Here is a 13,358-nt window from a genome sequence, read left to right as displayed (position 1 = left end):
GGGTAGGACACTTCTGCACAGCTTGGTGCAGGGGAGCCATGCCCTCACCTTCTCTCTGGTTCTTGGGTCGTGAGGGGGAGGTGAGGGATCCCATGTCATGGGCCCCTCCCCAGGGAGCCTCAGTTCAGGGAAGAAAGGCAGGCCTACCTGAGTGGGTGGTGTCCATCAGGGCAGTGGGTTTGTCTGTCTCCTCTCTGGGCAGCGCGGCGGGAGGGCGGGGTCGGGGCAGGCAGAGGCCCGCCTTGGGTCTGCACATCATATCACCCACTTTGTTCAGGGAGCTTGTGCTGTGTCCCGGCCAACACTTCCCTGGATCAACTGCCCAGCATCCCTCGATTTCTGCGCTCAGCTGTGACCACACGCTGACCCCTCCTGTCCTCTGTAGCCTGCCCAGGGTCCATGGTGGGGGCTGGGCACCGGGCTTGCATCCCTTGAGATGGTTACAGCGTTTGCTGCTGTAACCAGTGCGGAGGTGAGGGTGGGGGGCAGCTCTGCCCTACGGGGCGCCAGGAACTGCGTGCAATTAACTGAGGGGCAACAAAGGCCAGTCCACCCGTGCAGAGCTGTCTGCTCCCATCGCCTGGCCCACCCAGAGGCGTGGGGGCGGGGAGGTCATTGGTGTCAGGGGGCCAGCGCGGCCCAGACTTTGTGGTGGACGCGGCCGTGAGGCGGACGTGCTGGAGCTGGCAGGCCCTGGGGTCCAAGCTGCAGACCCTGCCCTCCACCCGCCCCAGGGGCTAAGGTGCTGGGGTTGCCACGGCAACGGAGAGGCAGGCTCAGGCAGGTGACAGGACCTTGGACTGAGGCCTCGGCTCATGTGGAGCGCGGGTGTCCTGTGAGGTGCCCGGGAGCCCAGACCGCGGAGTCGTGGTCCTGGCGTGGCTGTGACCCTCGGGGCACGTGCCCCGGACCAGCGTCTGCAGCTCACACCATCCTTGGGTGTGTGATCAGGCCCGGGACCCACACGCTCACCTTGCTCACTGAACATAATCTGCCTCATTCCTCTGAGTGGAGCCCCAGATGGGGCGGAAGCTGCGCACAGTCTGGGGGCCAGAGGTCCAAGGTCAGGGCGCCCCGCTTCGTCACTGGCGCGGAGGCGCGTTTGTTTTGCAGACGGCACCTTCCCTCCGTCCCAATTAGCTGGCAGGGGCCGTGGTCCTCTTCTGTTAAATGACACTGTCCCACCAGGTGGCCTCCGCGAGGCCCCAGGCCCGGCACCCGGCCCCGCCCCAGGCCCAGCACCCGGCCCTGGCCCCGCCCCCGTTCCAGGCCCCGCCCCGGGTCCGCCCCCAGGCACGCCCCAGGCCCCAGCCCCGCCCCAGGCCCCAGCCCCGCCCAGTCCCAGGCCCCGCCCCAGGACCTGCACCCAGGACCCGCCCCTGGGTCCGCCCCCAGGCCCCAGGAACACCCTCAGGCCTGGGCTTTAGCACGTGGATTTGGGGCACACAGGCCCGCAGCCCACGACACCTCCTGCTTCTCACCCCAAGGAAGCTGCCTCCAGGTCACCGGATACCCCCAGCGCACTGGGGTCCACACACGGTCATCTCCAGAGCCCAGCCACACTGTCGTCTCTGCGCGCAGCGCCCTAACCCTTCCCGCAAGCGCGGACTTTACCTTCCGTGGGCATCTGTGTTGTGCTCCATGTACCAGTGTGGGAGCCCTGGGTTCGATCCCTGGGTTGGGAAGTTCCCCTGGAGAAGGGAACGGCTACCCACTCCAGTATTCTTGCCTGGAGAATTCCATGGATTTTGTGGTCCATGGGGTCGCAAAGAGTCGGGCGCGACTCACTCCTTGTACCAGAGGCAGGAGGAAGTGTGTTTTAAACAAGTCTAATCAGTAAAGCACGCCAGGCCTCCCTGATTCATGGGGTCCCGGAGACTCGGACACGACTGAGCGACTGAACTGAACTGAACTGAACTGAATCAATAAAGCCGTCTGTCCGCGCCCACATGTCCACTTGTGTGTGCCCTGTCCTGACCCGGCACTGTCTGCACGGAGGCAGCCTCGTGCAGACTTAGGGCTCCGGGAGTCAGCGTCCCAAGTCTCCCTGCCTCTGTCGCTGGACCTCGATGTGGCCGAGATCATGCTTCCCAGGCGGGCTCTCTGGGGGAGTTGGGTGGGGGTCCTGCTCAGGGGGCGCTCGCGGAGCCAGGCGGATGGTAATGGGGACCCTGTCAGGATCGTGACCCTGTGCCCACCCCTCTTGTGCGGCCTCCAGGTCCTGCCCGCAGCCAGGTGGGTTCGTCCAGGTCTCAGGAGGACCGGCACTGCTGCTATGGCCTCGGGCGGACCCTAGCAGATCCAGTCTGCGGCTCCTTCAGGGGGTGACGTTCTGTGTTGAGGGACCCGCTGGATCAGGCTTCTTGGATGAGGTTTCTCTGCTGGGGCTCAGGCTGGGGATCTGACCCCCGAGGAGGATGTCGCCAGCACCCGTCCGGCCACATGCCCAGCCCGTGACGGGGTGCTGGAAACTCGCACCCACTGGGAGCTTCCTGTGGGCGCCCAAGATGTGGGGGCTGGGGCTGAGGCCGCCTTGGAGAGGTCAGACTCCCCCACGTGGGTCCCTTCCATGTGCTGTTTCCATGGGTACCTCAGTTACAGGGTGGCCATGTGCCAGTGTGAATGAAACACGTTTGGTCTGATCTCTCGCTTGTGGCAAATGTGAGATGGTCCTTTTACACCTGAGGAAGCTGGTCACCAGAAGGGTGATGTCCCTGCCCAGAGCCTGCAGCCCGAGGCGTGGGCCTCCCCCTGCTCCTGCCCTCCTCCCCCTCCTGGACTCCCCCCTCCGCCCTTCCCCTCCTGGTCTCACTCTTCCCCCTCCTCCCCTCCTGGTCTTACTCCTCTCCTGCACACAGAACCGTCCTGCTCAGAATACTGTTACGGCTCTGCGCTGCATGCAGAGACTGCCAGCCATCCTGGTGTGGCGTCCAGGCCTGCTGTGGCCTCACCCTGACCCTCCGGCCCCTCCTCTGCCCCGGCTGGACTTACCTCCTTGCCGACCGCATCCCGCCCTGGCTGTGCTCTTCCATTTCTGCTGAGCCCTTCTCCATCTGTTAGAATTCTGTGTATCGTTCCAGTGTTGGCTCGAATACCACTTTTCTCTGTGAAGTTTCTCCCAGTTCCCCATCCCAGTGAGTCTCTCTGTGTCTCTATTTTCCACAGATGTTTGCAGGTAACTTTATTATACAGTCATCACAGTGCAGCTTGGATCCTAGCTGGCTGTACGGGGTCCAGGGTCAGGCGTCCTGGCTGTGCTGGAGCCGAGTAGGTTGCGTATGTTGTGTGAGTGAGGTCGCGCAGCGTGTGGTTGTTTAGGGCTAGCTTATTTCACTCAGCAGAATGTTGTGACTGTGGCCGTGGTTCTACCCTGTTACTCTCGGCGTTGTTGTTATTGCTGAGAACTAACTGATCCACAGTATGGACAGACCTGCTGGATTCTGCCTCACTCAAGGGCAGTGTCTGGGCTGTTTCCAGTCTGTTCTTGTTCAGTGGCTCAGTCGTGTCCGATCTCTGCGACCCCGTGGATGCAGCACGCCAGGCCTCCCTGTCCATCACCATCTCCCGGAGCTTGCTCAGACTCATGGCCATCGAGTTGGTGATGCCATCCAACCATCTCATCCTCTGTCGGCCCCTTCTCCTCCTGCCTGCAATCTTTCCCAGCATCAGGGTCTTTTCCAACGAGTCGGCTCTTCACATCAGGTGACCTAAGTATTAGAGTTTCAGCTTCAACATCAGTCATTCTTTCCAGTGAATATTCAGGACTGGTCTCCTTTAGGATGGACTGGTTGGATCTCCTTGCTGTCCAAGGGACTCTCGAGAGTCTTCTCCAGCGCCACAGTTTGAAAGTATCAGTTCTTCTAGGAGTATCTTGTAGGTTCTTTGGAGTTTTCCACGTGGAAACTTATATTGTCTGGAAATAGGTAGAGTTTTGTTCCTTTTCACATGTGTGCCTAGTGTCTTTTTGTCTTGCCCATTGACCTGCTGAGAACTTTTGGCTCTGCTGCGATCAGTGCTGAGCGGGGACGTCCTCGCCTCATTGCTGATCCGAGTAGGAAGGGTTCCAGTTTCTCACCGTTAGGTACATGGCGGCTGTAGCACCTGTGTGGATAGATGTTCAGTATCAAGTGGATGAATGTTCATCATAAAAAGGTGTTGAAGTAATTGATTTACTTCGTATTAAACCAGTCTTGCAGCCCTGTAATGAACCCCATGCTGTGTAATTATTTTCATATGTTGCTGGATCTTGCATGTTAATATTATCTTGTGGATCTTTATGTCAATATTCATGAAGGATATTAGTCTGCAGGTTTCTGTTTTGTGTGTGGTACAGTGTTTGTCTGGTTTTGGTTCAGGTTAATATTAGCTGCTGCTGCTGCTACTTTTCGGAGAAGGCAATGGCAAGCCACTCCAGTACTCTTGCCTAGAAAATCCCATGGATGGAGGAGCCTGGTAGACTGCAGTCCATGGGGTCGCTAAGGGTCTGACACGACTGAGCGACTTCACTTTCACTTTTCACTTTCACACATTGGAGAAGGAAATGGCAACCCACTCCAGTGTTCTTGCCTGGAGAATCCCAGGGACGGGGGAGCCTGGTGGGCTTCTGTCTATGGGGTCACACAGAGTCGGACACGACTGAAGTGACGCAGCAGCAGCAGCAGCTGCTACTTTTAATTCGTGTCAGTCGTGTCCGACTCTGTGCGACCCCATAGACAGAAGCCCACCAGGCTCCTCCATCCATGGGATTTTCCAGGCAAGAGTACTGGAGTGGGTTGCCATTGCCTTCTCCTAATATTAGCTACATAAAGTTAAATGGAAACTTTTCCCTCCTTTTCTATTTTCCAGAAGGGATTCTGTAGAATTCATATTGATTCTTCCTTAGATGTTTGGTAGAATTTTTCAGGGAAATCTTCTGGGTCAGGAGATTTCTTTGGGGAGGTTTTAAATTAAGAATTCAATTTTTCTAACAATTATAGGGCTATCAAATGATCTGCTTCATACTGGGTCAGTCGTGGTGGTTTGTGTTTTCAAGGGATAGGTCCGTTTCACCTCAGATGCGGTGTGTGTGGGGGCTTGTTTGCCCCCTTGGAGGTCTGCGGGGGTCTGCGCTTCTGCCCCCATCTCACTGCTGGTGTTGTGGGGGCTTGTTTGCCCCCTTGGAGGTCTGCGGGGGTCTGCGCTGCTGCCCCCGTCTCACTGCTGGTGTTGTGGGGGCTTGTTTGCCCCCTTAGGTCTGCGGGGTCTGCGCTGCTGCCCCCGTCTCACTGCTGGTGTTGTGGGGGCTTGTTTGCCCCCTTGGAGGTCTGCGGGGGTCTGCGCTGCTATCCCCATCTCACTGCTGGTGTTGTGGGGGCTTGTTTGCCCCCTTAGGTCTGCGGGGGTCTGCGCTGCTATCCCCGTCTCACTGCTGGTGTTGTGGGGGCTTGTTTGCCCCCTTAGGTCTGCGGGGTCTGCGCTGCTGCCCCCGTCTCACTGCTGGTGTTGTGGGGGCTTGTTTGCCCCCTTAGGTCTGCGGGGTCTGCGCTGCTGCCCCCGTCTCACTGCCCATGTTGCTCGTGACCGCTTTCCCTTTTTCGTTGTCAGCCTTGCTTGAGATTTGCCCATTTCACTGATCTTTTCAGGGAAGGAGCTTTTGTTTTCACTGATTTCTCTATTTTTAAATTGCAGTTTTATTGATTCCTTCTCTTTCCTTCTTTTTACTTATTTGGGTCTATTTTGCTCTCCTTTTTCTAGCTTCTTCATGTGGGAGTTTATATGATTGATTTCAGACTTTTTAATCTAAGTATTTCGTGCTAAAAATTTCACTCAGTGCAACTTTAACCATGCAGCTTTAAACACAGATTTGGGTATGTTGTATTTTCATGTTCGCTCAGTTCACTGCATTTTCCCCTCGGATTATCTTTGACCTGTGGCTTAGTTAGAAGTGCTGTTTAAGTTGCAAGTGTTTGGAGACTTTTCTTGTTATGTTTATGATATTGATCTCTAGTTTGACTCCATTGTGATTTTGGTTCTTTTCGTTTTGCTGAGCTTTATTTGTGCTCCAGGACATGGTCCGCCTTAGCTGGATGGACACGCACATGTTTAGGAGGGTGATTGAGACGATGAGAATGTGGAAACGTTTGTCAGTTTCTGCTTCTCCGTTTGTGGATCTGGTGTTTGGTGCGTATACATTTAGAATTGCTGTAACTTCTGGGCAGATTTACCCTTTCATCGGTATATTGTGTCTATGTCCCTAGTAAGTTTGTTTGAAGACTAATTCATGTGCCATTACACTAACTGTTGCTGCTTTTCTTTGGTTAATGATTATGTTTTTTATCCTTTTACTTCCACTCGAATATGGAGTGAGTTTCCTGTAAACAGAATGTGGTTGGGTCTTGCGTTTTTAATCCAGTCAGTCAGTGTCTATCTTCAGTGGCATACTTAACCTGTTTATATTTGATGTAATTATTGATTTATTAAGACTTAAACACTTCCTTTTTGTTTTCTACTTGTTCTATTTTATCTGTATTCTTTTTTCTACATTACTTTAGGTTAACAGTTTTTTACAAAGCCATTTTAACGCATCTGCCGATTTGCCTCTTGTTAACCTTTTTAGTCCGAAATGCAGTACTTAGATGCAATCTTAAAAATGACAGAATGATCTCTGTTCGTTTCCAAGGCAAACCATTCAATATCACAGTAATCCAAGCCTATGCCCCAACCAGTAATGCTGAAGAAGCCGAAGTTGAACGGTTCTATGAAGACCTACAAGACCTTTTAGAACTAACACCCAAAAAAGATGTCCTTTTCATTATAGGGGACTGGAATGCAAAAGTAGGGAGTCAAGAAACACCTGGAGTAACTGGCAAATTTGGCCTTGGAGCACAGAATGAAGCAGAGCAAAGGCTAATAGAGTTTTTTCAAGAGAACGCACTGGTCATAGCAAACACCTTCTTCCAACAACACAAGAGAAGACTCTACACATGGACATCACCAGATGGTCAACACTGAAATCAGATTGATTATATTCTTTGCAGCCAAAGATGGAGAAGCTCTATACAGTCAGCAAAAACAAGACCAGGAGCTGACTGTGGCTCAGATCATGAACCCCTTATTTCCAAATTCAGACTTAAATTGAAGAAAGTAGGGAAAACCACTAGACCATTCAGATATGACCTAAATCAAATTCCTTATGATTATACAGTGGAAGTGAGAAATAGATTTAAGGGACTAGATCTGATAGAGTGCCTGATGAACTCTGGACGGAGGTTCGTGACATTGTACAGGAGACAGGGATCAAGACCATCCCCAAGGAAAAGAAATGCAAAAAAGCAAAATGGCTGTCTGAGGAGGCCTTACAAATAGCTGTGAAAAGCAGAGAAGCAAAAAGCAAAGGAGAAAAGGAAAGATATAAGCATCTGAATGCAGAGTTCCAAAGAATAGCAAGGAGAGATAAGAAAGCCTTCCTCAGCGATCAAAGCAAAGAAATAGAGGAAAACAACAGAATAGGAAACACTAGAGATCTCTTCAAGAAAATTAGAGATATCAAGGGAACATTTCATGCAAAGATGGGCTCGATAAAGGACAGAAATAGTATGGACCAAACAGAAGCAGAAGATATTAAGAAGAGGTGGCAAGAATACACAGAAGAACTGTACAAAAAAGATCTTCACGATCAAGATAATCACGATGGCGTGATCACTGACCTAGAGCCAGACATCTTGGAATGTGAAGTCAAGTGGGCCTTAGAAAGCATCACTACGAACAAAGCTAGTGGAGGTGATGGAATTCCAGTTGAGCTATTTCAAATCCTGAAAGATGATGCTGTGAAAGTGCTGCACTCAATATGCCAGCAGATTTGGAAAACTCAGCAGTGGCCACAGGACTGGAAGAGGTCAGTCTTCATTCCAATCCCAAAGAAAGGCAATGCCAAAGAATGCTCAAACTACCGCACAATTGCACTCATCTCACATGCTAGTAAAGTCATGCTCAAAATTCTCCAAGCCAGGCTTCAGCAATATGTGAACTATGAACTTCCAGATGTTCAAGCAGGTTTTAGAAAAGGCAGAGGCACCAGAGATCAAATTGCCAACATCCGCTGGATCATGGAGAAAGCAAGAGAGTTCCAGTAAAACATCTATTTCTGCTTCATTGACTATGCCAAAGCCTTTGACTGTGTGGATCACAATAAACTGCGGAAAATTCTGAAAGAGATGGGAATCCCAGACCACCTGACCTGCCTCTTGAGAAACCTGTATGCAGGTCAGGAAGCAACAGTCAGAACTGTACATGGAACAACAGACTGGTTCCAAATAGGAAAAGGAGTACGTCAAGGTTGTATAATGTCACCCTGCTTATTTAACTTATATGCAGAGTACATCATGAGGAACGCTGGGCTGGAAGAAGCACCAGCTGGAATCAAGATTGCCGGGGGAAATATCAATAACCTCAGATATGCAGATGACACCACCCTTATGGCAGAAAGTGAAGAGGAACTCAAAAGCCTCTTGATGAAAGTGAAAGAGGAGAGTGAAAAGGTTGGCTTGAAGCTCAACATTCAGAAAACAAAGATCATGGTATCTGGTCCCATCACTTCATAGGAAATAGATGGGGAAACAGTGGAAACAGTGTCAGACTTTATTTTTGGGGGGCTCCAAAATCACTGCAGATGCTGATTGCAGCCATGAAATTAAAAGACGCTTACTCCTTGGAAGGAAAGTTATGACCAACCTTGATAGTATATTAAAAAGCAGAGACATTACTTTGCCAACAAAGATCGGTCTAGTCAAGGCTATGGTTTTTCCCGTGGTCATGTATGGATGTGAGAGTTGGACTGTGAAGAAAGCTGATCGCCGTAGAATTGACGCTTTTGAACTGTGGTGCTGGAGAAGACTCTTGAGAGTCCCTTGGACTGCAAGGAGATCCAACCAGTCCATTCTAAAGGAGATCAATCCTGGGTGTTCACTGGAAGGACTGATGCTAAAGCTGAAACTGCAATACTTTGGCTACCTCATGCGACGAGTTGTTTCACTGGAAAAGACTCTGATGCTGGGAAAGGTTGGGGGCGGGAGGAGAAGGGGACGACCGAGAATGAGATGGCTGGATGGCATCACCGACTCGATGGACATGGGTTTGAGTGAACTCCGGGAGTTGGTGATGGACAGGGAGGCCTGGCGTGCTGTGATTCATGGGGTCGCGGAGAGTCGGACACGACTGAGCGACTGAACTGAACTGAACCTTTTTAGTGGTTGGTGTAGATGTTGCCTCATATACACAAAGCTCTCACAGTTTACTGGCGCCGTACGTTTACCGTTCCGAATGGGGTTTAGAACCCTACCCCCCTTTGTGGTTCTTTCCCTTGTTTTTTATGATTATCTTAGACATTTCCTCTGCACACACTGAGGAGCACCTCACACCGTGTTGCTTCACCTGTCACACAGACCTCAGAAAGCTCAGAAGAGGGACGCTCATCGCCTTTCCTCGCATCTTTGCTTTTCATGCTTTTTTCCTCCTGGATGTTCCGAGGTTCCTTCTGTCATCACCTTATTTAGAGAAGTTCCTTCAGCCGTTCTTCTGGGGCAGCTCTGCTGGTAAAGTAGGCTCTCCTTTTCACTTATCTGAGAATGTCTTCGTTGCCCTGTCATTCCTGAACCGTACTTTTGCCAGGCATCCGGATTGGCCGCCTGTCAGGATTCTGGACTGACAGCTTCTTCTTTTAGCTCTTGAAAAATGTCATGATTTTATGTGGCCTCCCTGGTTTCTGATGAGAAGTCCTCTGTCATTTGAATTATGCTCCCCTCGTAGCTAAGGCATCATTTCTCTGGCTACATTCACTATTTTATTTCTTTGCCTTTAGGTCTCAAGCTCAATCATCACGTGTCTGGAGGCGGTTTAGGTTTATCCTGTTTGGGGTGCTCAGCTTCTGGGATCTTTTGGTTTATGCTCTTCAGTCACTAAGCTGTGTCCAGTTCTTTGTGATCCCATGGACTGCAGCACACCAGGCTTCCTTGTCCTGCAGTGTCTCCCAGAATTTTCTCAAACTCAAGTCCACTGAGTCAGTGATGCCATCCACCCATCTCATCCCTTGTCATCCCCTTTTCCTTCTGCCTTCAATCTTTCCCAGCATCAGGGCCTTTTCAAATGAGCTGGTTCTTTGCATCAGTTGGCCAAGATATTGGAGCTTCAAGTTTATCTCTTGCCAAAACTGAGAAATTTTCATTATTATTGTTATTTTTTGAGTAGTTTTTCAGCCCTGCCTTCTTTCTTCTCTCCTTCTGGGACTCTGACGACATTACCTTAGGTCTTCTATTCTAGCCCCACAACCAGAGGCTCTGTCCTTTTTTTCAGACTGTCTTCTCTCTGTTGCTGGAATTGGGTGATTTTTATTGTCCTCTCTTCCAGGTCCCTGATTCGTCTCTCTGTTCCCTCCATCCTTCAATGAAGTGCATCCAGTGAGCTGTATATTTTGGTTATTGTATTTTTAGTTATAATATTTTCACTTGGTCCCTTTTATATTTATTTCTTTACTGAGAATTCCCACTTTTCATTTGTTTTCTAGAATATTCGTGATTGTTCCCTGAAGCGTTTTTCATCATGGCTGCGTTGCGTCTTTGTCAGATAAGGCCAACATGTCAGCGTTGGTGTCTGCAGTATGTGTTTTTTTTTCAGTTTGAGGTTTCCTTGGTTTTGGCAAGAGTGGTTTTCTGTGGAAACGTGGACATTTTGGTATTATATTATGAGACTCCAGATTTCATTTAAACTTGTGCAGTAGCTGCCTTTTCCTGGCACTGCTCTGCCGAGGTGGGGTGGGGGCTCTGTTGCTGACGGTGGAGGTAGAAGCCTGGGTGCCCCCCAGAGCTCTGTGGACCCCCGAGAGACGGCTCTTGTCCTCACTGCTGGGCAGTGGGGTCAGTGGGCGTCTGAGCCCCCGGTTGGTCTCCACCAGGGCCCGCGGAGGTGTGACCCCCCAGTGGGGAGGAAAGACCCCTCCCCGTCAGCTCCTCTGCCGACACTGGCAGGGTCCCTGGCCTCCGGAGGAGGACGCCCAGGCCCCCTGTGGGCCTCTGCGGTGCGTGGTGGGAGTGGAGCTCTTCTGTCTGCAGCTGCTCAGTGGCTCCTCTCCTGACCCTCCCACTGGAGTGAGGCAGCTTCGCTGGGGCTGCTGGTGACTCAGCTCCAAGTCTGAGATCACAAGCCAGGGAGGCCCCGGGGGCCCAGCACCTGTTTCTTGGCCCCTGGCCATCTGCTTTCCGTGCTCTCAGCCGCCCACGTGTGCTTTCCAGGGACCGGCTGTGCTGCAGGGGTGAGCGCGGCCTGCGTGTCTCAGGCTTCCAGATGGGGACTGTCTCTCCCGGGGACTCACCTCCTCTCCGGGGGACGCCCAGCTCCCGGAGCTGCGCCTTCCTCTGACTTTCTACCCAAGTGCCCCGTTTCTGCCCACTCTAGGACAGCTGGGTGGTCTGGGCTAGGGGTTCAGCGCTCTTCTCCCGGCCCATACAGACCCCAGAGTTGGCATGACTCAGGCTTCTGCACTCTTCAGATAAAATATTATTGAAGTTCTGTCATATAAATTTTAAAACGAACTTTTTTCCACCGAAAGTTCTTTTTGTGCTCTTGACTTTTCCTGTTTCCTGGTGGATATTAACACGGAGACCAGACTCGGGAATAAAACCAGGCCTGTTTTCTGGGTGCGAGGTGCTAGCTACTACACTCATGTTGCAAATGTGCTTGTGATCATGGGTCTTCTGGGAATGGGCCAGTGACAGCCGCACGAGCACATTTCGTGCAGGGTGCTTTCTTGCCGTGCCTGTCACGTGGAGCATGCTTGCTGACAGTAAGTGTATTTAATCCTGAGGCAAGGGCAGCGGTGCCTGTGGGGCTGGCCTCCCTGCAGCGACCTCCCCCGAGTCGTCAGGGCGGAAGTTGAGCTGCCCACGGGTGCACTTCCTGCAGCTCCCGCTCGGGATAAAGCCACGGGCTTCTGAGACTTAGAAGTGATCCAGCTGTTTGAATCTTGCCGTTCATAAATTTTTAAAAATGTTAGGTTTGCATTTGAAAATTACTGACGTGTGTTCATGAAGGCAGCCTATTGCGAGACGTTCTTCTAATTCTGCCCAGAATAAGTGTTCTCAGCGGGCTGTGGGCTTCTTGCTCCCTGCTCACGCACACAGGCAAACAAGCCCAGCCGTCCTGATGCGAAGGCTTTTGGTAACGTGTTTTTGTACAGGGCATAAAAATATATCTCTGTAATTACATGATATTTAGTGATTAGATAATTATGGATAATTGCATGGGGTAGTTCTAAGTGCTAAAGTGTTACCATAAGATCTAAAATGTACAAATTGCATAATAATTATTCTTGGGAGTTATTTGGTAATTCTGAGCGTAATTATCATGTGATCTGCAGTGCATGTAATTAATGCATAGGCACATGGATTTTGCCTTCATAACTACTTCACCCTTGTTATAAAGCTCTTTGTCATAACATTTGAGTATTAAATATAACGTAATTGGCTCCCAGATACAGTACATTAAGCCCCATGATAATTGCTTTCATAGTAACAATAACCCTTATTTCATTTCCAACATGTGGCTCTTAAGCAGGTCAGGGTTGCGAGGAGCAAACTGCCAGGACGTGGTGGCTGCGAGCAGGCGGAGCACCGCTGAGCGCTGGCCACTGGCTCACTGTTCGGTGAGGAGCGCCTCCTGTGGCCAGGCCACCCCAGGCAGAAGGGTCGTGTCTTCCCCGTGGACAGAGTCTGTCTGCTGACCACGGCGCGTACCTCCTGTCCAGCCGGGCCCTGCCCCGCCCGTGTTGTTCATATAGCAAAGCACCCACCAGGTTTCTGGTCTAGAGAGGAGGGCTGGGGTTTGATAAGGAGAAGAGCTCGTAAGAAACCGCAGAAAGGGGCCTTGGCTGATGGGTGAGATTGCGGGTAACACCCAGAGTAGCAGCAGTGACTCGGGGACCACAGTCGGGTCTCTGGCTCGGCCTCCACGCTAACACGTGCCCACCACTCTCTCTTCAGGTCTCACATGGCAGGATGACTACACGCAGCGCGTGATGGCCCGGGAACTCGCCAGCCTTCCCCAGACCTACCCGCGCCACTCCGAGGCGTCCAGCCCCGCCAGGTAAAGCGGACCTGTTCGTGTCTCTTCACTGGCCATGTCCGCCAGCCCTCTCCTTGTTTCCTGGAGCGAAGAGCCCCATCTTTCTGGTGTAGATGCTCCGGGAAGTTGGGATGTGGGGAAGGGGCAGATGGGACTCCCACCACCACGGGGTCCTGCCCCCGGGGAGGGTGTGAGGGTGACCCTCACACGAGGGGCTGGTCTCACCAACGGACGTGCCCAAGGGTCCGTCTCCCTTCCCGGGACCCTTG

The 13,358-nt window shown here is 51.7% G+C and overlaps 1 protein-coding gene across 3 annotated transcripts in view; it reads left to right on the top strand.

Moving 5' to 3' along the window:
* The window catches only part of PTPRN2 (protein tyrosine phosphatase receptor type N2), a 638,480-nt gene that overhangs the window by 205,521 nt on the left and 419,601 nt on the right, over positions 1 to 13,358 (top strand). For 2 of the 3 annotated variants that reach the window (XM_055421655.2, XM_055421657.2), the window contains exon 4: positions 13,008 to 13,110. In XM_055421655.2, coding sequence (XP_055277630.2) covers positions 13,008 to 13,110 — 103 coding nt within the window. Of the gene's footprint in view, positions 1 to 12,484; positions 12,671 to 13,007; positions 13,111 to 13,358 lie in introns of those variants that run through there. The other variant, XM_088834793.1, reaches the window with a different exon arrangement.

The sequence above is a fragment of the Moschus berezovskii genome, chromosome 3 (assembly GCF_049115385.1).
Source record: "Moschus berezovskii isolate FMDL1 chromosome 3, NW_MosBer_1.0, whole genome shotgun sequence".
Classification (NCBI taxonomy): Eukaryota; Metazoa; Chordata; class Mammalia; order Artiodactyla; family Moschidae; genus Moschus; species Moschus berezovskii.
This window is presented reverse-complemented; position numbering and strand designations above follow the sequence as displayed.